The following is a 24,921-nucleotide window of genomic DNA, read 5'->3' as shown; positions in this document are numbered from 1 at the left end:
AGGTAACTATATGGAACTTTAGAGGCTTTTTTTTGTCTATTCTTTCTCTGACTTCAGTTTTTATTTTAAATGTTTAGGTATTGAAAAGAGAAATAGATGTTTTCCAGCTCCAGTGGTATGCCTACTACATGTTCAGAGCGCTTGCAGGTTTACATAAGCAGGTGGGATACTACACTAACCGATAAATATGTTCTACTTGGGTGGTTATGATTTCTCCAGAGCTAATGGAGCTTTGTGTTTCTTTTTTCACTTCAGGGAATAGTTCATAGAGATGTTAAACCTGGCAACTTCCTTTTTTCTCGTAAGGTCAATAAAGGATATCTCATTGATTTTAACCTTGCTATGGTGAGTGATACTACTTGTCTTGGGATTTTTACTTCGGCATTCAAATTGTTCCAGAAATTTCTTAGTTTAATAACTTCTTTCTTTACCTTTTTCTGCATAGGATCTGCATCAGAAGTATGGAGCTATTGGTAAGCTGTTGCTTCTTTATTTTTCTATTATTTGCTAGGCAATAAATGACCTAAGATCTAGTCCAAGCCCAACCATCACATTACCACATTAGCACTTGAGCCAAAGGCCAGAGCCCCTTCCATTTCTATTTGATTCCTTATGTCATAAAAATGGGATTTGTTTTTTTAGATTCAATGAAAAAACTGCAAGTTTTAACCTGAAGAATTTGGTGTTACTGAAAAACAAAGGTGTGTTGGCTATGTTAGGTGAATTGGATGATTTGATACAACAATCTTTTAAATTCTTAGAAAGATTGCTCACAATTTTGTAACAACAAATAATTTATCCAAAAAAAAAAAAAAATAAATCTTGTAACAACAAATAAAACATTTTTGTAGTTTTGCTAGTAAGACAGACTACTTGAGTGTGTTTTCTATATTTCTTTCCTCCTGCTGTGAAGTTATCTGATCTCACTGGAATATAATTGAAAAACTGGATTAATGGAATTACTTTGCACAATTTCACCGACAAATCAAAGGTGGGCCATGATGTGAGTTTTAATCATGTTCCTCCTGCCCACACCAAGTCTCTTCCTCCTACCAATCAGAAGTTTCTGGTCAGTAAATCTTCGGAAGCAATCAACAAGCAGACAGGAAAAAGGTCCAAGCTCCTTTTATCACCCAAAAATCTGAAAAAGAAGGCGGTAGACCAAACAAATGCCTTTTCTGAATTAGGCAGTAGGAATGTGATGAAAAGCCAAGGTGCAGATGGCTCTGGGGTAACTTCAGCTAAGGATGCAACAAGCACAAGAACTCCTTCAGCGGAAAGGTTGAGGGAACCGATTCCATGCCAAGGTGGGAAGGAGCTGATCAGCCTGGTGCATAAAGCAATGCAGGGTTCAAATTATGAAGCACTCAGTGTTCCAGCTCCTAAGAGAAAGAGGGTCGTCGCACTTCCGGGAAAAGTAGATAGAAAACTTGTTTACCTTACTCCAATGCCAGTGCACTCTGCTGGCATTGCTGTTGCTGGTGCTGGCCTCCTGAAAAACAAAGGTGTGCTGACTATGTTAATTGACTTGAATGACTTGATATGACAATCTTTTAAATTCTTATTAAGATTGCTCACATTGCGTGTTCGTAGGGGATGGGAAGCAAAAGAGAGAAGGCCCTTGTGTTGGAACCAAGGGCTTTCGGGCTCCAGAGGTGAGGAATTGTTGTTATCTTCAGTTCATTATAAATCAAGTCTTTCCATAAATTTGTTGCAGCAAAATAATTAAAATTGGGAAGAATGAGAAACTTGAATGCAGGAGCAAGAGTTGCAACTTATGCTATAATGTTATCCTGACATTTAATAATGGAAAACACTTTCCACATAGTGTTTTAATCTTGTGAGAATTTGTAAGTACCGCCCTTGAATAGTAGCGAATTTCTATTCACAAAATTTGAACTTTATGGAGATCAGGTCATCATTAAATCTGTTTAGCTATATGTGAATTAATGAAGTGTGTGCACCTACTTGATGGATTTCAACTTGTGCAGCCCTTAATAATGAGGTTCTCATCTTTCTCTTCTTTGTGGTGGATTACTAAGAACTTGAAATTTTATTTACTTTGTGGTGGATTACTAAGAACTTGAAATTTTATTTAATTTATTTTACAATCAGTAGGGAAATAGAGGAAAGGGAAACTGCATCATGTAGCAAAAACCTTCAAGTTCGAACCTCAAGGTTTATGTGTTGGTAAGAAGATCAAGTGTCTTACCTTCAGTTGGTCAAATTCTAGTTGGGTGTGAAGATAAATAAAAGTATTACTGCTTGTATCATTTGAGTGAATTTTTTATTATCTTGGAGTGTAGTTTTGGTGTAACACCTAAAAAATTTATCATTCTTCTCTTTAGCCAGGAATCCAATGTTTGGCTTAAGAACTTGATTGTCGAGAAAATCAATGTTTGTAGAGTTAAATTATTACCCACTCACTTGTAGCATGTGGGCACTTGTATCAAGCCAAATATGTGGCAAGCCCTACGAGTGCCACATCACCAAAACTCTGCCCGCGTGGCAGACCAATAAGGCACCACGTGGGCATATCACATGTTTGATACATGGCGAGCCCTATGGGTGCCGTGTGCCAACGTATCACCCAAAACCAAGACTATATGCTTAGCCTAAGCGGGGGCATACATACAAGCCCAAATGTATCTAATTATGAAGAGCCCTGCAATAGGCAGCACCATGGCCTCACATGGCACATGGTCCTTCATACCTCGCTCCAAGACCAAATAATAATATAATTAGCCCCAATTCACTTAGACTTGGATTGATAAACACTGACTTTCCTAAACATTGAGATAGGTCCGCAGCTCATTCTCCTACTTGGTCACTTGGAAGCGAGCCCTTGGCTCTCCTAAACACTGAGGTGGTCCTTGGCCCATTCACTTGCTTGGTCTCTTGGGTTGGGAGTAGGACCCAGGCATTACTACTTGGAATCATCAGAGGATATTGGACTGGCGGTTGAGGTCATGGGATTGTCGAGATGGTTGTCTTCTTGCTAAGACAACTCCATCTCGACTAGGCTTGGAGAAGAGGCAATGACCTTACATTCATGTCATCCAATGCATATACGAAACGTTACTTTCCACCTATCATGAAATGTTGCTTTCCCCTTGCTGTCAAGCCACAGACAATAGAAGGGCTTATATCACTTTTGGCAGAGTTAGGGAGAACGAGCCACCTGTTCAACAGTTTGCTTGGGCTCCAATACTCTTGTGGCCTATATAACGTATCATATATGCAGCAAGAAACTCCACTCCACCACGCAATTTAAACACACTAAATCTCACACTTAAACATTCTCTCTCATATTCTACATTAATGTTCAAGGTCCATTATTGCCAACCTCTTCCTTTCGGCTTGGCCTTCTCTCCACCTCTGGTGATCTCAGTTGATTGAAGTGCCTGCCATCTTCCTACACTACCTCTAACCACACCTCTCACCCACATACCACAATTGGACTTGGTCTAATTTCAGCTTCAGAATCGTTTAATGAACTCCACTCTTATTCTTGACACAATTTTGCAAAACACACTTGCCCTTTCCACTTTACCAACATTGTCATACCCAAACAGAAATTTTGTTCAATTTTTGTAAGTAATGATTTTCTGTTTAGTTTTGTGCTAAGAGCCTAGGAGTTGAAAGTGTGAAGATTATTGTATTTTCTGTTAGTTATTTAGGGTAGTTTCGTCTATTAGATTATGGACGCGCCCGAACATACTGGAAAAATTCTGTTTTGTTCATTGGGCTTACTACAGTTCGGACTCCATGTCACGGTTTTGAATCTAATCTCACAAAGTGCAATGCAAGATCGATAAATCACCAAAGAGTCCAAATCTGACAAATCGTTTTGAAAAACTGATTTTTAGAAAGAAGTGCCAAACATGGACTGCTTTGCCAGATATAGAGTCACGACCTAAATATTTTATTTTGGGAGAATTTAGGAAAGCCTGACTCGTACTTAAGGCCACGTGTCCATCATCACCAAATTTGCCTCGGCTTGGGAACTTGGATACGATTGGGGAAGGTCATCTATAAGCACCCCCGCTCGCCCGATCCGAAGATTGGCCTGTACTAAACATGATATCTTGTTTTTGAAAACATATGCGTTCTTATTTCGGTTATTAGCTAGAATTACTATGTGATGCGCACAACACATAAGTATAGACTAGATCGCCTAAGTTGGAACAAATCACCTCATGTTTGTTTGTTTGTTTGAAAATGGTTTGAAGGTGCTACTCGCAAGTAAGCTAAGGCGTGGATTTGCCACCCTCAAGTGGGCTTTAGAAAACATGATTTTGCCACCTCAAGTGGGCTTAAAACTCGTATTTCGATGAATTGTTCAAATTCAAGTAATCTAACCTTCACCTACAGGCATAAGCAAATAGCCTCATGGCAAGTATGCTATCATGGTAACACTCACACTCATGCAAGATGCTAAAGCACAAAAGCTTACCTGGTACTCCAAGCCAAAACAATAGCTAGTTAGTAATCAATGCATGATCCTAGCTATGTTAAGATGCCTAATGCGACACATGCAAAATGCAACTAGAAATAGGCTTGGCTATCTAAGAATGTCATGTGAAATGTGACAACTCGATACACGTATTCAAGTTGGAATTAAAATACCATGTCGTTAGTATGATGCGCCGAGCCCGATGCATGCAATACAAATGAATGATGCAAACATGAGAGCATAAGAATGCTAATTGAAACATGACCTAAAACTAACTACTGAAAGCAGGTAAGTAAAATGGAGAAAGACGTGGGGTTGGAAGACATTCATATACTCACACACACTTATTACAAAATTGGCCCTCTCGACGGAGGGTCCGAATAACAAGCTAACTAGCTAATCTAAGCTAATCTAATTAAACTAGTTATTACACAACGAAATGAATAACGAACTATAGCCAATTATTACACAACTCTAACCAATTAACAAATTAACTAAGTTAGCAATTAAATAAGTATATAAACTATATGATGTAGGCTGCCTCAGCTCTGCTTTGGATGGCAAAGGATGCATGCATGCTCGAGTCACCTTGTTCGGAAATCCCTCGCGACGCCTCGATTTGCCTCTGTTTGCAATTGATCTCAGAAACTTGCACCAAGCTCCAGAGAGATGAAACTCCAACTTGGGAATCTGTAGGGATGCTGCCGATCAGATATTGGCCTTGGAGACCACCTGCCGACCACTTTTTGTGGTGAAAACTAGAAAAAATGGTCGGCCAGCCACTTTATCTGGTCGGCCGACCAGTTTTTGCTGCTAGTTTCTGGTTTTCTGCAACAGAGGGCAAGAAAGGGGCATTGCAAAGTATTTGTAACACATGTATGTGCGACCACCCTCCCTATCATTACATAACCTCAAAGGAGTGTAGGTCTCGACCCTCGGGCCACTAATCACGCATCTCGATGCATGATGGCCGAGGGGCCGAATTGCACAACTCAATATGGAATGAATGCATATACAAACACCTAAAGCCTAGAACTCCGTCATGTATAGTCAAGAGTGTCGGCGACCGGGAATCGAGGCACGTTTCATCACTTCGAGTATGAAATGTCCCTCGTTTCCCGTGTTTGGACTAACGCTTATTCCAAACACAATGCAACAAACATGGCATGCACAATGCGACTCAATCATGCAACTTAATGCAACACAACTTGGACATGCAAGCATGCAAAGGATGATCATGCAAACTTGCAAACTAGCATACACGATGCTATGAACTATATGGCATACACAACGCTCATGACACTAACATACACAATGCACGTGGTAACCAACATACATAATGCAATGAAAATGGCATGCACAAGTGCAATGATCAATCATGTAACAACATGGCATGCTCAATGCTACGAACTACATGACATACTCAATGTGCAATGGACTTAAACGGAAATGAATAGGCCTCAGCCATGTCCAAATCAACGGCCATTGATGATGAAATCAAGGCACCAAAACACACACAAACATGTATAATGCAATGGCCCAAGCCTAAGGCACAAAATACAACTCTCCAAGAGCATTGAAAAGATGAAACATGGAGTACACTGGCATGTGTTCCAGCACTGAAATGGCATGCGAGATGACTTAGAATCATGCAAAACAACTCACGCAATGCATGTTGAAAGGCTCAAGTATCGAAAGCTAGTGAAGCATATTACACTAGAGGCATGCAAGGCGATGCTCAAATGACCAAACTAACCCCAAACAGACCCTATGCAGGCCAAAACAGTAGCAAAATGAGTTGGGATGATGGCTTTGAAAGGCACAAAAATGGGGCTCATGCAATGGCTCACAAATAGGGCATAAAAGCATAACTCTAAAGAGCACTTAAAGAGTGAAAAATATGGAAGTACAGCAGCTCTACATGCTTTGAAATAACATTCCCAATGATGCCAAAACATGCAAATATCTTAAGTTAAGCATGCAAGAGACCTCAAAACTCAAAGCTAGTCAAGGCTATTACACAACAAGCATGCATGGCAAGAATCATTCGACCAAGAGGCCTCAAAATAGAGCTAAGACAGCCCAAAATATGAACAAAATCATGTTGGAGAAAAGCCAAAATGTGCTAGAATAAAGAGCCAAAACATCAAGCGAACCAAGTTAGTAAACAAGATTTACACTACAAGGATATGGAGCATGTGAGAGGTTACCAAACCAGCCAAAAACAGAGCCATGACATGTCAAATGATGACCAAAAAACCACTGAAATGGAGCTAAAACATGCTAGATTGACATGCTACCTTGATGAGCCATAAATAGGAATGCACTACACATATGAGAAGCACGCCAAGGGTGACCAAACCAACCATGAACTGAGTCTAGGAAAGCCCTAAAAGTCACTAAAAAGTGCCTGAACCAAGCCTTGAAAGTATGAAAATGTATGCACCTTTGATAGGCCAAAAATGCAAGTAAACAAGACAAAAAGAGAGAGGGTCACCCCTCTCTGATTTAGGACCTCAAAACCACATGCCAACCACTATAAATCCACTGGATTTCAGTGGCTAAAAAGCCAAGCAAGGATTAGCTCAAAGGCCCTAAGGCATGGCACAAAACAAGGCCAAACAAGGCATGCAAGAGGGTAGGAGACCCTCAGCACCCAAGAGGCCTTAAACAAACATGTTAAGTGCTCAAAAATGAAGCTTTTTTTAGTTGAAAACAAAGCTCAAATAAGCATGCAAGTATGGCTGAGAGAGTGACCAAAACAAAGCTTAAAAGGGAGAAAATAGGTTACCCTTGAACCTCAGCAAAACCAGCAGATTTTCTGAACCAAAAACCAACTCTCGAGCCATCTCAAGACCCTCAAGCAACTCAGTAACAAGGCAAGAGTGTTTGGCTATGAGGTTGTGTGCACAAGTGTGAAGCAAAACACCAATATAGAGTGAGAAAGAGAGGGATATATGCCTATGCCTTAAACAAAATTTTAGAACCTCTGCCATAAAGAGGGAGAGCCTCTCTTATAGAGGAACAAAGTTAAAGCTTCCACAAAAAGCTAAAACTTGGATGCAATCCCTCCATACACGTGTATGGAGGATACAGTCTGTGCCCTCTAGCTGGTACAGCTGGCATCCATTCAGTCTGACAAAACAGAAGGAAAGCTGCTGACCAAAAAAGGTGGTCGGCCTGCTACTTTGAGTGGTCGCCCGACCACTCGAAATGGTCTCCCAGATAAAAAAGTGGTTGGCAGGGGAAATTGGTGGTCTCCACATTGAAAGCAAGCCAATGGTGGGGTGGGAAACCAGAAAATGTGGCCCAAAGACCAAGAAAACCAGTTTCCCGACCAGAAAATCGGCTGGCGGGGAGAAAAGTGGTCTCTAAGGATAAAATCTGGTCTCCCATCCTTGTACCACTTCCCAAACAAGGAAATTAAGGTTTGTACCCAAGACAAACCAAAACGGATGCAAGACGAGGGTTCGAGAGGCAAGACGTGCGGCCGGGAGCCCCGAAAACCAGCTGCCGAGCATCAAAAGTGGCATATGACCACAAAAGTGGTCTCACGGACCACAGTGTCCCTCTAGACAGAGGAAACAAGGTGTGTTCCAAAAACCGTGCCAAACGGAGAATGTTAAGCGGTCCCAAGCTGAGGCACATGACCGACGGCTTCGAAAACTGGAAACTAGTCTCCAAATGGGAACAGTGGCCTATGACCACGAAAAGTAGCCTACGACCACTGAGAGATGGTCTACAAGACCTCTCCCTCCCTCAGGCAAGGAAAACCAGACTTGGTCCGCAAACCGAGTCAAAGCACAAAGAGTTCAGAGGCCCGAAAGCAAGGCTCTCAGCCAAAACTCTGGAAACTCGAAACGAGCATAACATGCACTGTCACCAAGCACTTAATCGGTGACGTCTGAGTCTTAAGGTCGGTCAAAAATGGGGTGTCTATAGGTTTATTTCATTTAGGTTATATATATTGTACTCAATGATTACTCAAGATATACGAAATAGATGTTCTTTGTTATCATGGTATCAGAGTGGGTTCTGGGTCAAACCTCTAGAAGCCCTTGAGTCAACGTCTTCTTCTCTGTGATTGTCTGGTTCGACTGAAGGCTTCTAGCGACCAACAGTTCTCTCGCAAATGCCTCTGCCTGGCTTCGAGACCCGATTGCCCTGTCTCGCGCCTGCCTCTTCTGTTCTGCTTCATGAATTTCGTTCGTGGTTTTCTCATTAATTTCGGCTCCAAGTCTTCAATGTCGTTCGTTGTTCTCTCGTCAATCGCAACTGCCTGACTCTACTTTGATTTCTCTCTGGTCATTCGTGGTTCTGGTCGCTGGGATTGGGACTCTTTCCTTCGCCCTTCCTCATCGTGATCTCTGGCTCACTATATCTCTCTAACTGGTACTACTCTCTCTCTCTTTTCTTCGCACTTCGTCATCGTGGTCTCTGGTTCAGTGTGTATCTGTGTCTGGTACTATTGTTATTTGCACTAGGTTGTTTGATTACAACAATATGGCTGATGATAAATTACAAGCTATCACCACTAAGTTGGATGGCACAAATTATTCTTATTGGTCTCATGTAATGAAAAATTTTATTGTGGGTAAAGGTATGTGGAACTATGTTATTGGTGTAACTACTCGACCATTAGAATCCAAAGAAACTGAGGCTGATGTTGCTAAATGGGATAAGGAAAATGCACAAATTCTTACTTGGTTTCATAATTCAGTTCAAACCACCATTGGTATGAATTTCTCCAAGTATTTTACTTCTAAACAAGTTTGGGACTACTTGAAAACTATGTATCTTGAGTCTAACTTTGCAAAACAGTATGAACTTGAGATGTCCATTCGCAGTGCTAGTCAGAAAGATAAGTCCATTCAAAAATTTTATAATGAGATGACTACTTATTAGGATCAGCTTGCTCTAACGGAACCATCAGATTTGCAGTTACTTGACAGTTATACCAAGTATCGGGAGAAACAACGTCTTGTTCAGTTTCTTATGGCCCTTCGTGATCAGTTTGAGCCACTTCAGGGCGTTATTCTTCATCGGTCCCCCTTGCCTTCTGTCGATGGTGTTGTCCGTGAGCTTATTGCAGAAGAAACTCGCTTTAAGGTGGCTCATGGTACTCCTCATTCCCAATCAGTTTTTGCCACTCCTCCGCTCTTGCCAAAACCACCATCTCCTTTATTTTAAGTTACTGGTAAGCCCAAGCCTTGGGTTTCTATGGATGAGTGCAGCTTCTGTCATTAGAAAGGTCATTGGAAACATTCTTGTCCTAAGCTGGTACAGCCCAAGGGTCGTTCACCTGGTCCATAATCCTCTAAGCCGACATCTTCGGGATCTCGCTCATCCGCCGCCTTTTCTGCACCAGTTTTTGAGAATGGTCTATCTTCCAATATGCAGTCTATGTTTAAGAAGTTCAAGTCTTTCATGGTGGCCAATCCAACTCTTTCGTCCCAGGCTTCCAGTATGACTACCATTTAATTAGGTTTGTCTGGTTCATCATCCTCAGGTAATATCCACACTTCGTGGATCTTTGATTCTGGATGTTCACATCATATGACCCCTGTTGCATCTCTCCTTAGTAATTGTGTCTCCCCTCCTTCTCTTATCACTACTGCTACTGCTAATGGTTCATCTATGCTTGTCTCCTCTATTGGTTCTATTTCCTTTTTCCATTTGTCTCTTTCTCCTGTATTTTATGTAGCTCACCTCTCACTTAGTCTTATTTCTATTAGTCAATTATCTGATTCCGGTTTCGATATTGTTTTCTCTTCCTCTCATTGTGTTGTGCAGGATCGGGTCTCCAAGAGGCAGATTGGGATCGGGCGTAGAGTTGGAGAACTATATATCTTGGACAACTTACATGTTCCTTCAGATGTGTCTTCTACTGCATTGTCTTCTTTTTGTTTAAACAATAAGTCTTCTTTATTTTATATTTGGCATTCTAGGTTAGGTCATTTGTCGAGTGATCATTTGAGGATGTTAGTTCAGTCTGGACATTTAGGCCATTTTCCCATTGCTGATATTTCAGAGTGTCGTGGTTCATACTGATGTTTAATAAAAGTAGTTCTATTTCATCTTCTCCTTTTCAATTGGTTCATACTGATGTTTGGGGTCCTTCACCTATAGTTACTAAGGGAGGTTCGCAATATTATGTGTCGTTTGTGGATGATTACAGTCGGTTTACATGGGTTTCTTTGATGACACGAAAATCTGATTTTTACAAAATATATTCCAATTTTCACTCCATGATTTGCACTTAATTTTCCACCACCATTAAAGTTCTCCGTTCTGATTTGGGGGGTGAGTATTACTTGTCTAAGTTTGAGGAGTTTTTAGTTATTCATGGTACTATTCATCAGTCTTCTTGCTTAGACACTCCTGCCCAAAATGGTCGAGCTGAGCGTAAACATCGCCATATCCTTGATACAGCTCGTTCTTTGCTACTCTCATCCTTTGTCCCTTCTGTCTTTTGGAGAGAAGCTGTGCTTACTGCTGCATATCTTCTCAATCGGATGCCTACTCCTCTTCTCTCCGGCTCATCTCCGTATGAGCGTCTTCTTGGTGTTACTCCTAATTATTCTCTTCTTCGTGTTTTCGGTTCTACATGCTTTGTGCTCCTTCCTAAACGGGCGCGCTCTAAGCTTAGTTCTCGTTGTGTCCTATGTGTCTTTTTAGGGTATGGCATTAATCAGAAAGGTTATCGGTGCTATGGTCCTGCCACCAAAAAGCTTTATGTGTCTAGGCATGTCACTTTTTTGGAAAAACTATCCTAGTACACTATACCTTCCACCCCTGTCCCTATTACCAAGGATGAATTGGTTCACATTGACCCATTTCCTTCTGATGTTTCTTCTGATGAGTTTGTTTCTGATCTTGAGATCTCTACCTTGCCTCTTCCTAGTACCTCTAATATCTCGCCAGCTCCTCCCTCTCCAGCTCCTGCTTCCCCTGCTCCTTTTCTTGTTTATTAGCGTCGCAAAACACTTCTGAGGTCGCCTGTCTCTAGCTTTACTGTCCCTCCAGCTGTTTCTTTGGATCCCGCTCCTCTTACACGTCGTTTTCCCACACGTGATCGTCGTGCTCCGAACTGGTATGGTTTTGGTAATACATGTTTTTCCCTTTCCTATCAGTCCTTTCTTTCTTGTCTTCATACTTATTTTGAGCCTAGGTCCTACAAAGAAGCTTGTCATGATCTCAATTGGATTGCTGCCATGAATGACGAGTTAACTACTTTGGCTAACACTCAGACTTGGGATTTGGTTCCATTACCTACTGGCAAGAATATTGTAGGCTGTAAATGGGTCTAGAAGGTCAAAACCCTTTCTGATGGTTCTTTGGAACAATACAAGGCTCGTTTGGTTGCCCAGGACTTTTCTCAGGAGTATGGGATTGATTACGATGAGACTTTTGCCCCCGTTGCCAAGATGACTACTACCCGCACTCTTATCTCTGTTGCTGCTGCCCATCATTGCCCTTTGTTTCAACTTGATGTCAAAAATGCCTTTCTGAATGGGCATTTTGCAGAATAAGTATATATGCGCCCTCCACCGGGTCTCTCACACTCTCCTGGTGTGGTTTGTCATCTTCGCCGTGCTCTCTATGGTCTTAAGCAGTCTCCTCTTGCTTGGTATGAGCGATTTCACTCTGTTGCACTTCAGCTTGGGTTTTGCCCTAGTCATTATGATTGTGCTCTATTTGTTCAGCGTACTTCTATTGGCCTTGTTCTTCTTCTCTTATATGTGGATGATATGATCATCACTGGCTCTAATTGTAGTACTATTAAGGAGGTTAAGCATCAGTTGTTTCAGGGGTTTGAGATGAAAGATTTAGGGTCTCTTCGATATTTTTTTGGTATTGAGGTTACTACTTCTCCTACCGGGTATCTTCTTTCTCAGACTAAATATGCCTGTGATATTCTTTCTCGTGCCAATCTCACTGATGATAAGATTGTCGACACTCCTCTTGAGTTGCATGCTAAGTTTTCTGCTTCTGATGGCGTTCCTCTTAAGGATCCCACTTTGTATCGTGAGTTGGTTGGGTGCTTTGTTTATCTCACCGTTACTCGTCCGGATATCTCCTATGCTATGCACATTCTCAGTCAGTTTGTTTCTGCTCCTCGCTCCACACACTGGGCTGCATTACTCCGTACTCTGCGCTACCTTTGGGGCACTTTGTTGCAATTTCTGCTGTTATCTGCCTCTTCGGACTTGACTTTTCGTGCCTGTGCTGACGCTGATTGGGCCGGTGACATCTCTGATCGCAAATCCACTTCTGGTCTTTGTGTTTTCCTCGGTGATTCTCTCATATCTTGGAAAAGTAAGAAACAGTCTGTTGTAGCTCGTTCCACTGCTGAGGCTGAGTATCGTGCCATGGCTCATGCTACTTCCGAGATAGTTTGGCTTTGCTGGCTTCTCTCTGATATGGGCATCTCTCTTTCTGATCCGATTCCGTTGTATTGTGATAATCAGAGTGCTGTTCAGATTGCTCATAATTCAGTCTTCCATGAGCGGACCAAGCATGTTGAAATCGATTGCCACTTTGTCCGACAGCATCTTCAGGCTGGCACTATTTCTCTTCCTTTTGTTCCGTCCTCTCTTCAGTTGGCTGATTTTTTTACGAAGACTCATACTGTTGCTCGTTTGCGTTCTCTTCTTGGCAAATTTTTGATACTTTCTGCGCTCGCATCCTCAGTTTGAGGCGGGGTGTGAAGATTATTTTATTTTCTGTTAGTTATTTAGGGTAGTTTCGTCTATTAGATTGTTAGGGTTTATTTCATTTACGTTATATATATTGTACTCAATGATTATTCGAGATATACGAAATAGATGTTCTTTGTTATCAGAAAGGAAATTACAAGCAGCCTAAATTCATAAATGGAAATAATTTTTTCTACCCTTAAAAAAATATAGAATTTTCTTTTCCCTTGGCAATTCGTTTTGATTCCTCGAGGCAAATTTATATCCTGAAGTTTCATACAACATTTATTGCTCATCTCGTCTTGGGATTTCACTGTTAGACTTTTTTAGTATATAATATTGAGTAGTTATGCAGGTATTGTTCAGGTCACCACATCAAGGCCACAAAGTGGATATCTGGTCTGCTGGGGTCACCTTACTTTACTTGATGATTGGAAGAACACCATTTACTGGTGAACCTGAACAGTGAGAATCCTTGCTATTCATCAAAGAAAACTAAATGCACACTCTGATTTACATCCTCATTATCCATCTCGCCAACATTATTGCTGTCATTTGCAGGAACATAAAGGAAATTGCAAAGTTAAAGGGCAGTGAAGATCTCTGGGAAGTGGCAAAGCTACATAACCGTGAATCTTCATGTCCAGTGGTATTCATCACTTGAATTATAAACTAATCAAGTGTACTATTGTGTTGACTATTTTATTTAGACTTTCAGTTCTGTCACAGGACCTTTTTGATGTGAAATTTTTGACATCCACAAGACTGCGAGATTGGTGCAAACAGAACACAAAAAGACCAGAATTCTTGGAGTTTATTCCAAGATCACTATTTGATCTTGTGGAGAAGTGCCTGACGGTGAATCCGAGATCGAGGATAAGTGCAGAGGAAGCGCTGAGGCACGAGTTTTTCACTCCATGCCATGATGGCCTAAGACAGGAAAGGCTGCTCAGGAAAGGGCTCAGCTTGGACTCTAGAACTACTCAGCTTTTGCATAGACAGTTAGGCGTGAGGATCCTCTAGAGTTTCTTCTCTAGAGTGATCTCTCTACAGTGAGATCCAATGGTTGATATTAAGAGATAAAAAACGACGTCGTTTGATATTTTAAAAAAAAAAAAAAAAATTCAAATCCAAAACCAAAAACAACAACAACAAAGACCAGGCTCTGTTTTTTTTTTTTCTCTTCCTGACCCAGCGTTTTTTTTTTTTTCCTTTCTTCCTCACAGATTTGAAGGACCATGCTTTGTTTTGTTTCTATGGTACACTTTGATTCTTCAAACTTCAACTACCCAACTGCTACTAGCAGTGAGTGAGAAAAATAAATACAAAATAAAGTCACTCAACATCTTCACGACTCCTCTCTCTCTTTGCTTCTTCTCTAATCTCTAGCTCAAATCTTAAATTTTCAATGAAATCTGAGATGGGTATCTCAGAAAACTTTTGAAAAAGGAAAAAAAAAAAAAATCAGATTTCAGATTTGAATTTTCTTCTACTTCTTCTGATCTCTGTTTCTCTATTTCTAATCAATGGAAATGCTTATTTCATTCTTCAACAGCAAAGACAGTTGCAGAATACAAATTGATGCCTTCAAATCATGGGTTATCTTCTAAAAGCTATAATCATCAGCAATCAATGAGTTTTTCTCAGAGCATTGCTGTTCAGATTCAAGAAATTGATCGGTTCAGATTTGCAATCAAAATAAAGAAAGAAGAATGTATCTTTGATGATGTTTTGAAACCTGATTTTTTTTTTTTTTTTTTCAAAATTGCTCACGAGGCTGAATCTCAAGTTGTTCTTCAAGTTCTTTCTCAGCCCCTTCTCCCTTTCTTCCTCTCTCTCTCTCTCTCTCTCTCTCCTCCTCTTGCATTCAAACTGTAAAACAAAGAATTTTTTTTTTGGGATTGATCTCAGCCATTGGCTTCATTAGTGGGACAGGTGTCGGGGGCTGTGAAGGATCACTCTAGAGGATCACTTCACCAAATCACTCTAGAGGATCCCAACGCGACAGTTAGAGCCTTGTGAAAGTATTTCAATAATGTTGTTAGAATAGCTTTAGCATAGCTTTAGCAGACTTCATTATTATTTGTATAGCTTTATGATAGACTAGCTTTAACTTTATATTATTAATTGTATAGTGTTTGCTTTCGGTGATAATGGTGGTATCCAATGCCCCTTTTTCTCTCTATAAAGAGAGCCTTCATCTCTTTGTAAATCACACAACATAATACAAACATTTCAGAGTCTCTCTCTCACTCTATAGCTTCTCTCACTCTCTCAAACTAATCTTACATGGTATCAGAGCCCAGTGTTACATTTCTGGCAATTTTCAATTTTTGTGTTTAGTCCCGTACACAGTGGCATACATCAAAACGCTCGGAATTTTCTCACGATTCCAACGGCACCTAGCCCGTTCTCAGAACACCCTCCACGCGCCCACACGCGCCGCCTTTACCTTCTGCGCGTCACCAGCTCCGCCACCACTCTCACACGCGCCCGCACGCGCCATCTGTTGCCACTCACCTCCGCCACGCGCCTCCACGCGCCCACACAACCGCGGCTGACGTCAGCCCTGCCACTCCCGTACGCCGCGCCTGCTATTGTGCGCCTTTCGTGCGCCGCTTCACTACATTGCACCCGCGTGCGCCAAAACGGCTATTGTGCGCCGCGCCTGCGCCTGTTTCGCTACCGTGCGCCGCCGCCTTTCTGCTAACGTGCTCCTCCCTGCACTCTGCTAACGTGCGCCGCTGACATCATCGCTGACATCATCTCTGTCCAGCAGCCTTTTCTGGCTATTTTCGACCTTCCGGACTCACTGGTACACTCTGTTTTACCAAATTTTGCTCCTACAGGTCTCTTCCTGTTGCTTTAATCCTACTTAACTAGTATTATGGATCGTCTTGACACCTCCCATCCCATTTCCGTTATTCTGAATGGTTCAAACTATGTTCTGTGGGCCCAAGCCATGTCTTCCTTTCTTAAAGGCAAGAAGCTCTGGCGAATTGTCACCGGGGATGTGACTAAACCAGTCAAAGACAGTGCCACTACTGAAACTCCTGTTCTTACTGCTACATATGAAGACCGACTTGAGGAATGGGACAGTAAGAATTACCAAATCATTACCTGGTTTCGTAATACCTCTGTTACCTCTATCAGTCTTCAATTTGGCCGGTTTCAGCTTGACTCTGTAACTACTCCTGCGAAAGACATCTGGGATTTTTTGAAAGAACGATACCAGATTACTGGTCTTGCCCATCAATATCAACTTCAGAACCAACTTCACCGCATGCGTCAAGAATCCACTCAGTCCATTAATGACTTCCTTTCTCAAATATACTCTGTTTGGGATCAGCTTGCTCTTTCAGAACCAACCTGGCATGACCCCGAAGATGCAGTTTTATTTACTAACCATCGCAACCAGCAAAGGTTGGTGCAATTTCTCATGGCTCTTACCCCCTCTTTTGAGCCCGTACGTGCCTCTCTGCTTCATCGCCATCCCTTGCCCACTCTTGAACAAGCCATTTTTGAGTTGCTATCAGAGGAGACTCGTCTAGGTACTCTTCAAACTCATCATGTGGACTCTGTTCTTGCCACTCCTCCGTCCCGGCCATCATTTACCCAGCGGACAACTGCTTGCCTCTATTGTCAGAATCGGGGCCTTCCTTCAACCCATCTCCTGGTCAATTGCCCCGTCAGATCCTGCCGCTACTGCAACAAACTTGGTCCTGGTCATCTGCAACAGGATTGTTTTCGCAATCCATCTCGCTCATCCTCCAATAGCCACTCCTCTCGCGGTGGCTCTTCCCGGGGAAGTTTTCATCGTTCCGGCAACCAGTCTCATCACACTGCTACTTCTGCTTCCGGGAATCAGTCTTATCACACTGCTGCTGCTGCTTCCGGGAATCAGTCTCATCACCCTGACACTGCCCCCTCTGCAGGGTTCTCTGAGTCACCTGCTCCATCTACCCCTCACTTTTCTCCAACGGATGTAGAGGCCATGCTCAAACAACTTCTCTCCTCATCTGGTACACCTCCTCCTACTGCTTTGTCTGTCATCCCAGGTAACTCTTCTTGGTATTTTGACTCTGCCTGTTGTAATCATATGACCTCCAGTTCTACTATCTTTTCTTCCTTATCTTCATCTCCTCATATTCCCTCAATACATACCGCTGATGGTTCCCTCATGTCTGTTCGTCATGTTGGTACTGTTTCCACCTCTTCTTTATCTCTACCTCACGTTTATCATATCCCTGCTCTTACCTTAAACCTTATTTCCATTGGTCAATTATGTGAACTTGGTCTAACTGTCACCTTTTCTGCTACTGATTGTTTGGTACAGGACCCTCAGACAGGGCAGACTATTGGGATCGGCCGTAAGCGTGGACGTCTCTATGAACTCATTCACCTTCATGTTCCTGCCTCTCCTCAGATTGCTGCTCCTACATCTACTTCCTTATTATCTCCCTTTCATCTTTGGCATTGTCGCTTAGGGCATATTTCTGTTACTCGTTTAAGGTCTTTGGTTTCTAGTGGACAGTTGGGTCATGTAATTCCCGATAATTTCGATTGTATACCCTGTCAACTTGCCAAACAACCTGCTTTATCATTTAATAAGAGTACTTCTGTTTCTCTTGCCCCTTTTGATCTTATACATTCGGATATTTGGGGGCCCTCCCCTACTACTACTATGGGGGGATCCCGCTATTTTGTTGTTTTTATTGATGATTTTTCCCGGTTTACTTGGCTTTTTCTCATGAAAAATAGGTCTGAACTTAAACACATTTATTATCGATTTGCACAAATGGTTCACACCCAATTCTCCAAAACCATCAAAATTTTTCGCTCTGACAATGCTATGGAATATCGGGATTCAGATTTCCTTTCCTTTCTTCAGCATCATGGTACACTGCCTCATCGTTCCTGTGCTGGCACGTCCCAGCAAAATGGCCGCGCTGAACGGAAACATAGGCATATTCTTGACACTACTCGCGCTCTCCTTCTCTCTTCTTCCTGTCCTGAAAACTTTTGGGGAGAAGCTGCTCTCACTGCTGTTTACACTATCAACTGTGCTCCTACCCCTGTCATCCATAATCAAACTCCCTTTGAACGTCTGCATGGCACTCCCCCTCCTTACGCCAATCTCCGGGTTTTTGGCTCTGCTTGTTTTGTTTTACTTCAATCCCATGAACACACCAAGCTTGAACCTTGCTCTCGTCTTTGTTGCTTTCTTGGGTATGGAATTGAACATAAAGGTTTTCGCTGTTGGGATCCTCTCTCTAAACGTCTTCGTATCTCCCGCTATGTCATTTTCTGGGAACACCAAATGTTTTCCTCGCTATCCTCCTTTCACTTACCCGGACTTTTCACTACTGCACTGTTTACTAATCCTTCCATCGATCTTTTCTCTGCTGAATTTGATACAGGTTCCTCCTCCATCGAGACGCCCTTGCTCACCCCTGATCCTGTCCAGCCTGCTCTACCTGAAGGTCTACCTCTGGTTGCCACACCTCCTTCTCCACCGACTCTTCCTCCCACCGATCCTCCTACGGGTCGACCCCGCCGGGTAACTCAACCTCCTATTCATCTTCGTGATTATATTGTTGGATCTGCTGCCTTCTCTACTTATGAACCTACCTCCTATCGTGAGGCTTGTACTAATCCTCTTTGGCAGCAAGCTATGACTGATGAACTCCATGCCTTGGACAAAGCTCATACTTGGGATCTTGTTGATCTTCCTCCTGGCAAGACTGCGATTGGCTGCAAATGGGTTTACAAAATCAAAACACATTCTGATGGCTCTATTGAACGCTACAAAGCTCGTCTTGTTGCCAAGGGTTTCAACCAAGAATATGGCATTGATTATGAGGAGACATTCTCTCCTGTTGCTCGGCTTACCTCTGTTCGCAGTTTACTTGCTGTTGCTACTGCTCGCCACTGGGGGCTCTTTCAGATGGATGTCAAAAATGCTTTCCTCAATGGTCATCTTCTTGAAGAGGTCTACATGCAACCCCCACCTGGGTCCACTTTTCAACCTCATCAGGTTTGCAAACTACAGCGTGCTCTCTATGGTCTCAAGCAAGCGCCTCGTGCTTGGTTTGCTAAGTTCAGTTCTACCATTCATGACTTCGGATTCACCTCTAGCTCCTATGACTCTGCTCTTTTTATACGGACTACTTCTCATGGTACTACTCTTCTTCTTCTGTATGTGGATGATATGATTATCACTGGTGATGATCAAGCTGGTATTCTCCACCTCAAACAATTTCTCCACCAACAGTTTGAGATGAAGGACCTTGGTACTCTTAACTACTTCTTAGGCCTTGAAGTCTCTCATGATTCTACTGGTTCCTATTTGTCCCAGGCCAAATATGCATCCGATCTTCTAGCTCGAGCTGGTCTTACTGATTGCAAAACTGCCTCTACTCCGGTTGATCCCCAGATTCGTCTCACTCCTCTCGATGGGACTCTTCTCTCTGATGCTACTCTTTATCGCCAGCTCGTCGGCAGTCTTGTCTATCTCACAGTCACTCGTCCTGACATTGCCTATGCTGTTCACATTGTCAGTCAGTACATGTCGGCTCCTCGCACTCCCCACTATACTGCTCTACTCCGTATCCTTCGCTACCTCAAAGGCACTATGTTCCATGGTCTTCACTTCTCGGCTTCTTCCTCTCTTGACCTACGTGCCTTTTCTGATGCTGATTGGGCTGGGGATCCTACGGATCGACGCTCCACCACGGGCTTCTGTTTCTTCTTAGGGGATTCTCTTCTTGCTTGGCGTAGCAAAAAACAATCCCTCACTGCCCGCTCTAGCACCGAAGCTGAATACCGAGCTCTTGCGGATACTACTCAAGAACTTCTCTGGCTTCGCTGGCTCCTTGCTGATATGGGTGTTTCTTCATCTGCTCCTACGCCTCTCTACTGTGACAATCAGAGTGCCATTCAGATTGCTCACAATGATGTTTTTCATGATCGCACCAAACATATTGAGATTGATTGTCATTTTATTCGCCAGCATGTCACCTGTGGAACTGTTCATCTTCTTCCTATTGCTTCAGTCGATCAACCCGCTGATATCTTCACTAAGGCTCATCCTCCTGGCCGCTTCAATGATCTTGTTTCCAAACTCAACTTGGTTGATGCTTTCCCTCCTTGAGTTTGCGGGGGGCTGTTAGAATAGCTTTAGCATAGCTTTAGCAGACTTCATTATTATTTGTATAGCTTTATGATAGACTAGCTTTAACTTTATATTATTAATTGTATAGTGTTTGCTTTCGGTGATAATGGTGGTATCCAATGCCCCTTTTTCTCTCTATAAAGAGAGCCTTCATCTCTTTGTAAATCACACAACATAATACAAACATTTCAGAGTCTCTCTCTCACTCTATAGCTTCTCTCACTCTCTCAAACTAATCTTACAAATGTAATGTTGTAAAATAATTATTTGCATTTTGTAACTATGTCAATATTTGAGTTAAGTTATTTTAGACACAGTCGATGAAAATTAATAGATTGACCTTTTTAAGAAAAAAATGGCCAGTCTGGAAACTTGCAATACGTTATGGAAACACCATACTAGCACATGTATAATAACACATTTATAACTCAGAAATGGTACAACTATTTTTTATTTTTTAAAAAAGAGAATCATCGAACAATCTCTTTAATAAATTTGAATGAAAAAGTAGTTTTTAATTTATAAAAACTAACAGGGTTAACTTACCTAACCAAACTTGATCAGAGGACTACCTACCACTTTGACTGACATGAAAGATAGGCCCAAACATGTGGTGCATGAGGAAATAATAGGTTTCCCTGGGGATTTACTGTTGCATCTTCCAAGCCTTTTAATACCCTAAAATTCGAATTGAAAACTTGTGAATAATACAAACCAAACCATTAGAACTTACTCAGTTTATTTATTTATTTAATTTATACAAATCTCTTGGGTAAAATTTATCTTGAAAACCGACTTATAAATTACAAGTTAAGGATATTTAAGAAATTTAGACTTCGTTTGACAATATGTTATTTTAATAACTTTTTTGATTTTTTATAAAAAGATATGTAAAAAACAGAACGTCATGTGATAATTTATTGTGATTTTCTAACTTTTTAACTAAAATATTTAATCCTCAAACAAGGCTTTAATTTACAAAGAAATTGAAATTTTGGATGTAGAGGATCTTGTGCCTCGACAAGAAGATTAATTGGATTAATCGTACCCGCCACATGTTTATAAAATCTGTCGCTTGCGTCAAATGCATTGCAACCAAAGTCAGACTTTGGCTTTACGCAGATAGACTTGAAAATTCGATTGCTATTATATTTCATTTCCGTTACGTCGGCTACTTCGTTCACAATTATTACAAAGTCATCTTATTTTTATTGGGATCGTACTCCCTTAGAATTTCAACATGAGATCATCTTTTGGGATTAGTTTATATTCTTACTTTGTATTTTTGAACAGAATATTCTTACTTAGAAAATATTATAAGCTCTAAATTTTTTATCAAATGAATGACTAAACATTTGATATGATGTGAGACCACAAAAAAGTGGACTCCATGCTCACGTGATATATTTGGTCATTCATTTGATAAATTTTTTTATATTCCTAACATTCCTCTTTTTATTCAGTTGATCTCTTATTTACGCCATTCCATTTATTTATTATTTTTTTTCTCCCAAACAAGGGACTTTCATGGTTCTAACAAACAAATAATTGATTAGTTGTCGATTAGAGTCTACAATTTCTGTGTTTTCACATTGACTCAAGAAAGCTCACCCAAGATCAAAAGTGGTTTCACATTGACTCAAGAAAGCTCACTCAAGATCAAAAGTGGTTTGTTAGATCTACTCTTCCAGATAGCTAATATTAAAAGGCCATGTTGTTTTGTTCCCATTGCCAACTTTTCTCAACAACTATTCATGTACAATAATTTTCATGGCTACTTCATTTCTTCTTCTTCTTTATGTCTTGGTTCTATCTTCCTTTCCATTTTCATCATCATCTTCTTCTGCAACTTTCTCTAGTTTAAGCAAAGGTTCATCTCTTTCAGTCGAGAACCCAACCCACGTTTTGATTTCACCAAACAACCTCTTCTCCTCTGGCTTTTACCCCCTCGGAGAAAACGCTTATGGCTTTGCAATCTGGTTCACCAAACCCTCCTCCCATGGAAACCACACTCTAGTTTGGCTAGCCAACCGAGACCAACCCATCAATGGCAGACTCTCAAAGCTCTCCCTCCTCAAAAATGGCGATCTCATCTTAATCGACGCAGACCAGTCAATTCTCTGGGCCACCAACACAGCTTCAATCTCTTCAGTGCAGCTACTCTTGCTTGACAATGGAAACCTCATTCTCAGCACTTCAGACAATGTTCTCTTATGGCAGAGCTTCGACTCACCCACCGATACCCTTCTTCCCCAACAACCTCTTACCAGACACACCCAACTCGTTTCGTCCAGAAGCCGGACTAACTACTCCTCCGGCCTCTACAAGCTCTTCTTCGATGACGACAATGTCCTCCGTCTAGTCTTTGACGGTCCCGAGACTTCTAGCATTTACTGGCCAGATGCATGGCTATCTGCTGATAACGATGGAAGATCAAGGTACAACGACACGAGAATTGCGGAGTTTGATTTCTTGGGTCATTTTCTATCATCGGATAAGTTGGAGTTTCGAGCTGCTGATTATGGTGCAGGGCCTCAGAGAAGATTGGTTCTGGATTTTGATGGTAATCTTCGATTGTATAGTTTGAAAGAGGAGACTGTGGATTGGGTTGTGTCCTGGCAAGCCAAGTCGAAAGCGTGTAGAATTCATGGTGCTTGTGGACTCAATGGTATGTGTAGATATAGTGCTGGGTTTGGACGAGAATGCTCGTGTTTACCTGGGTTCAGAATCAGAGATCCTACTGACTGGTCTCGCGGATGCGAACCTGAAGTCAACCTTTCCTGCAATCAAAGTGAGGAGAATTTCACTTTTTTTAAGGTCCCAAATGCTGATTTCTATGGCTATGACATCCAAATTTTGCTAAACTACACTTTGCGGAGATGCTTGAAGACGTGCTTGGACTCGTGCGATTGCAAAGGGTTCCACCACAGGTTTAACCAGAGCAGTGGTGTTTATGATTGTAATCCCAAATGGGTGCTTCGCAACGGACACTGGTCTCCGAGTCTCGCAGGAGACCTGTTTGTGAAAGTGCCTCAAACACCTTTAAACAAGGACTTCTTGAATAAGTTAGATTGCTCAGGGACTGCTAATATGGTGCAGCAGCTTGACAGAGTTTATGAAAAACGGAGCGGAAATGGGTTGCTGACATTCTTGGTTTGGTTTGCCGCTGCGGTTGGATGTGTTGAGGTGATCACCATTTGTCTGGTCTGGTGTTTCTTGAATAGAAATGGAACCCATCTAGACATGGGTGGTGGGTACATACCTGCTGCGACCGGATTCAAAAGATTCACTTATAATGAGCTAAAGCAGGCAACGAGGGGTTTTCGTGATGAGGTGGGAAGAGGAGGTGGTGGGGTGGTGTACAAAGGGGTATTGCCAGATTGTCGAGTGGCGGCAATCAAGCGACTCAGAGAAGCTAATCAAGGAGAGGCAGAGTTCCTAGCGGAGGTAAGCACCATCGGCAGGCTTAACCACATGAACTTGATAGAGCTTTGGGGATACTGTGCCGAGGGAAGGCACAAGCTTTTGGTTTACGAGTACATGGCGAACGGGTCCTTGTCAGAAAACTTGAACTCCAAAACACTTGATTGGGACACGAGGTTTCAGATTGCTGTGGGTACTGCAAAAGGCCTTGCTTACTTACATGAAGAGTGCTTGGAATGGGTTCTACACTGCGACATAAAGCCTCAAAATATATTGCTGGACTCCAATTACCAGCCAAAGGTTGCGGATTTCGGACTTTCCAAACTACTGAATAGAGGTGGTGGCGGTAGTAGCAGTGGTGGTAATAATTCGAGCTTTTCAAAGATAAGAGGAACAAGAGGTTACATGGCTCCAGAGTGGATTTTTAATTTACCCATTACCTCGAAAGTCGATGTTTATAGCTACGGAGTAGTGATGTTGGAGATGGTGACTGGAAAGAGTCCAACATCAGCTGGTGAGATGGAGCAGAGGAGGTTGATTAAATGGGTGAGAGAGAAGGTGAGTACAGGTGCAGCAATGGAGTCTTTGATTGAAGAAATTGTAGATCCTGCGATAAGTGGCAAATATGATGTGCCTAAGATGCAAATACTTGTTGCAGTGGCATTAAAATGTGTGGAGGAAGACAAAGATGCAAGGCCAAGCATGACCCAGGTCTTAGAGATGCTTCAATACCATGAAAGTAATTAGTTGCAATGGCAGTTTGTTTGTTCTAGTGATGCACAAAACATGGTATGAGACCCGTGCACACAAAACAAAGCAGTGTAGAAATTATATGTAAAATAGGAAATTTAGTTGCAGTTAAAATTTTGACAAATTCTTTTATGTCTTTTGTGATGAGACTTGCCTATAAAATTCTTATTGAGAATGCAAACCACCGCCTTTAGGGTGTACGTTAAGGTTGAAAAATGAATAAAACATGTAAAAAGGATATTATTTTATTAGTAAGATTTAACAAATAATCGTCACATTAAGTCAAAAGTTTATAGATTTTGAGTATATTTTTAGTGGTCAGATTATATTTTTAATGATAAAAATTATATTCTTAACTAAGACGCTTGTGGCGGTGGTTAACAAGATCTAATTCTTACTTGATATTTTATGGAAAAAAC

At 41.7% G+C, this 24,921-nt stretch overlaps 2 protein-coding genes across 2 annotated transcripts; both read left to right on the top strand.

Annotated features, from left to right (window-relative positions):
- Window positions 1-623: 623 nt before the first annotated feature.
- Window positions 624-14,178, top strand: LOC114279841 (uncharacterized). Its single transcript, XM_082900521.1, has 6 exons — window positions 624-662; window positions 992-1,505; window positions 1,594-1,655; window positions 13,511-13,620; window positions 13,717-13,804; window positions 13,885-14,178. The coding sequence occupies exons 1-6, from the start codon at window positions 624-626 to the stop codon at window positions 14,176-14,178; spliced, it is 1,107 nt and encodes a 368-aa protein (XP_082756647.1).
- A 7,638-nt stretch (window positions 14,179-21,816) lies between these two features.
- LOC114279852 (putative receptor protein kinase ZmPK1) lies at window positions 21,817-24,683 on the top strand. Its single transcript, XM_028222144.2, has one exon. The coding sequence runs from the start codon at window positions 22,100-22,102 to the stop codon at window positions 24,497-24,499; it is 2,400 nt and encodes a 799-aa protein (XP_028077945.1). The 5' UTR covers window positions 21,817-22,099; the 3' UTR covers window positions 24,500-24,683.
- Window positions 24,684-24,921: the final 238 nt, after the last annotated feature.

The sequence above is a fragment of the Camellia sinensis genome, chromosome 13 (assembly GCF_055761805.1).
Source record: "Camellia sinensis isolate YWXY chromosome 13, ASM5576180v1, whole genome shotgun sequence".
Classification (NCBI taxonomy): Eukaryota; Viridiplantae; Streptophyta; class Magnoliopsida; order Ericales; family Theaceae; genus Camellia; species Camellia sinensis.
Note: the sequence above shows the minus strand (reverse complement) of the source record. Positions and strands in the feature narration are given on the sequence as shown.

Excerpts from the sequence above, each read along its gene's own strand:
- LOC114279841 (XM_082900521.1), top strand. The coding sequence starts at position 624 with ATGGGATTTGTTTTTTTAGATTCAATGAAAAAACTGCAA. Across the intron at positions 663-991 it reads ATTCAATGAAAAAACTGCAA|GTGGGCCATGATGTGAGTTT; the intron begins GTTTTAACCTGA and ends GACAAATCAAAG. Across the intron at positions 1,506-1,593 it reads TGGCCTCCTGAAAAACAAAG|GGGATGGGAAGCAAAAGAGA; the intron begins GTGTGCTGACTA and ends GCGTGTTCGTAG.
- LOC114279852 (XM_028222144.2), top strand. The coding sequence starts at position 22,100 with ATGGCTACTTCATTTCTTCTTCTTCTTTATGTCTTGGTTCTATCTTCC.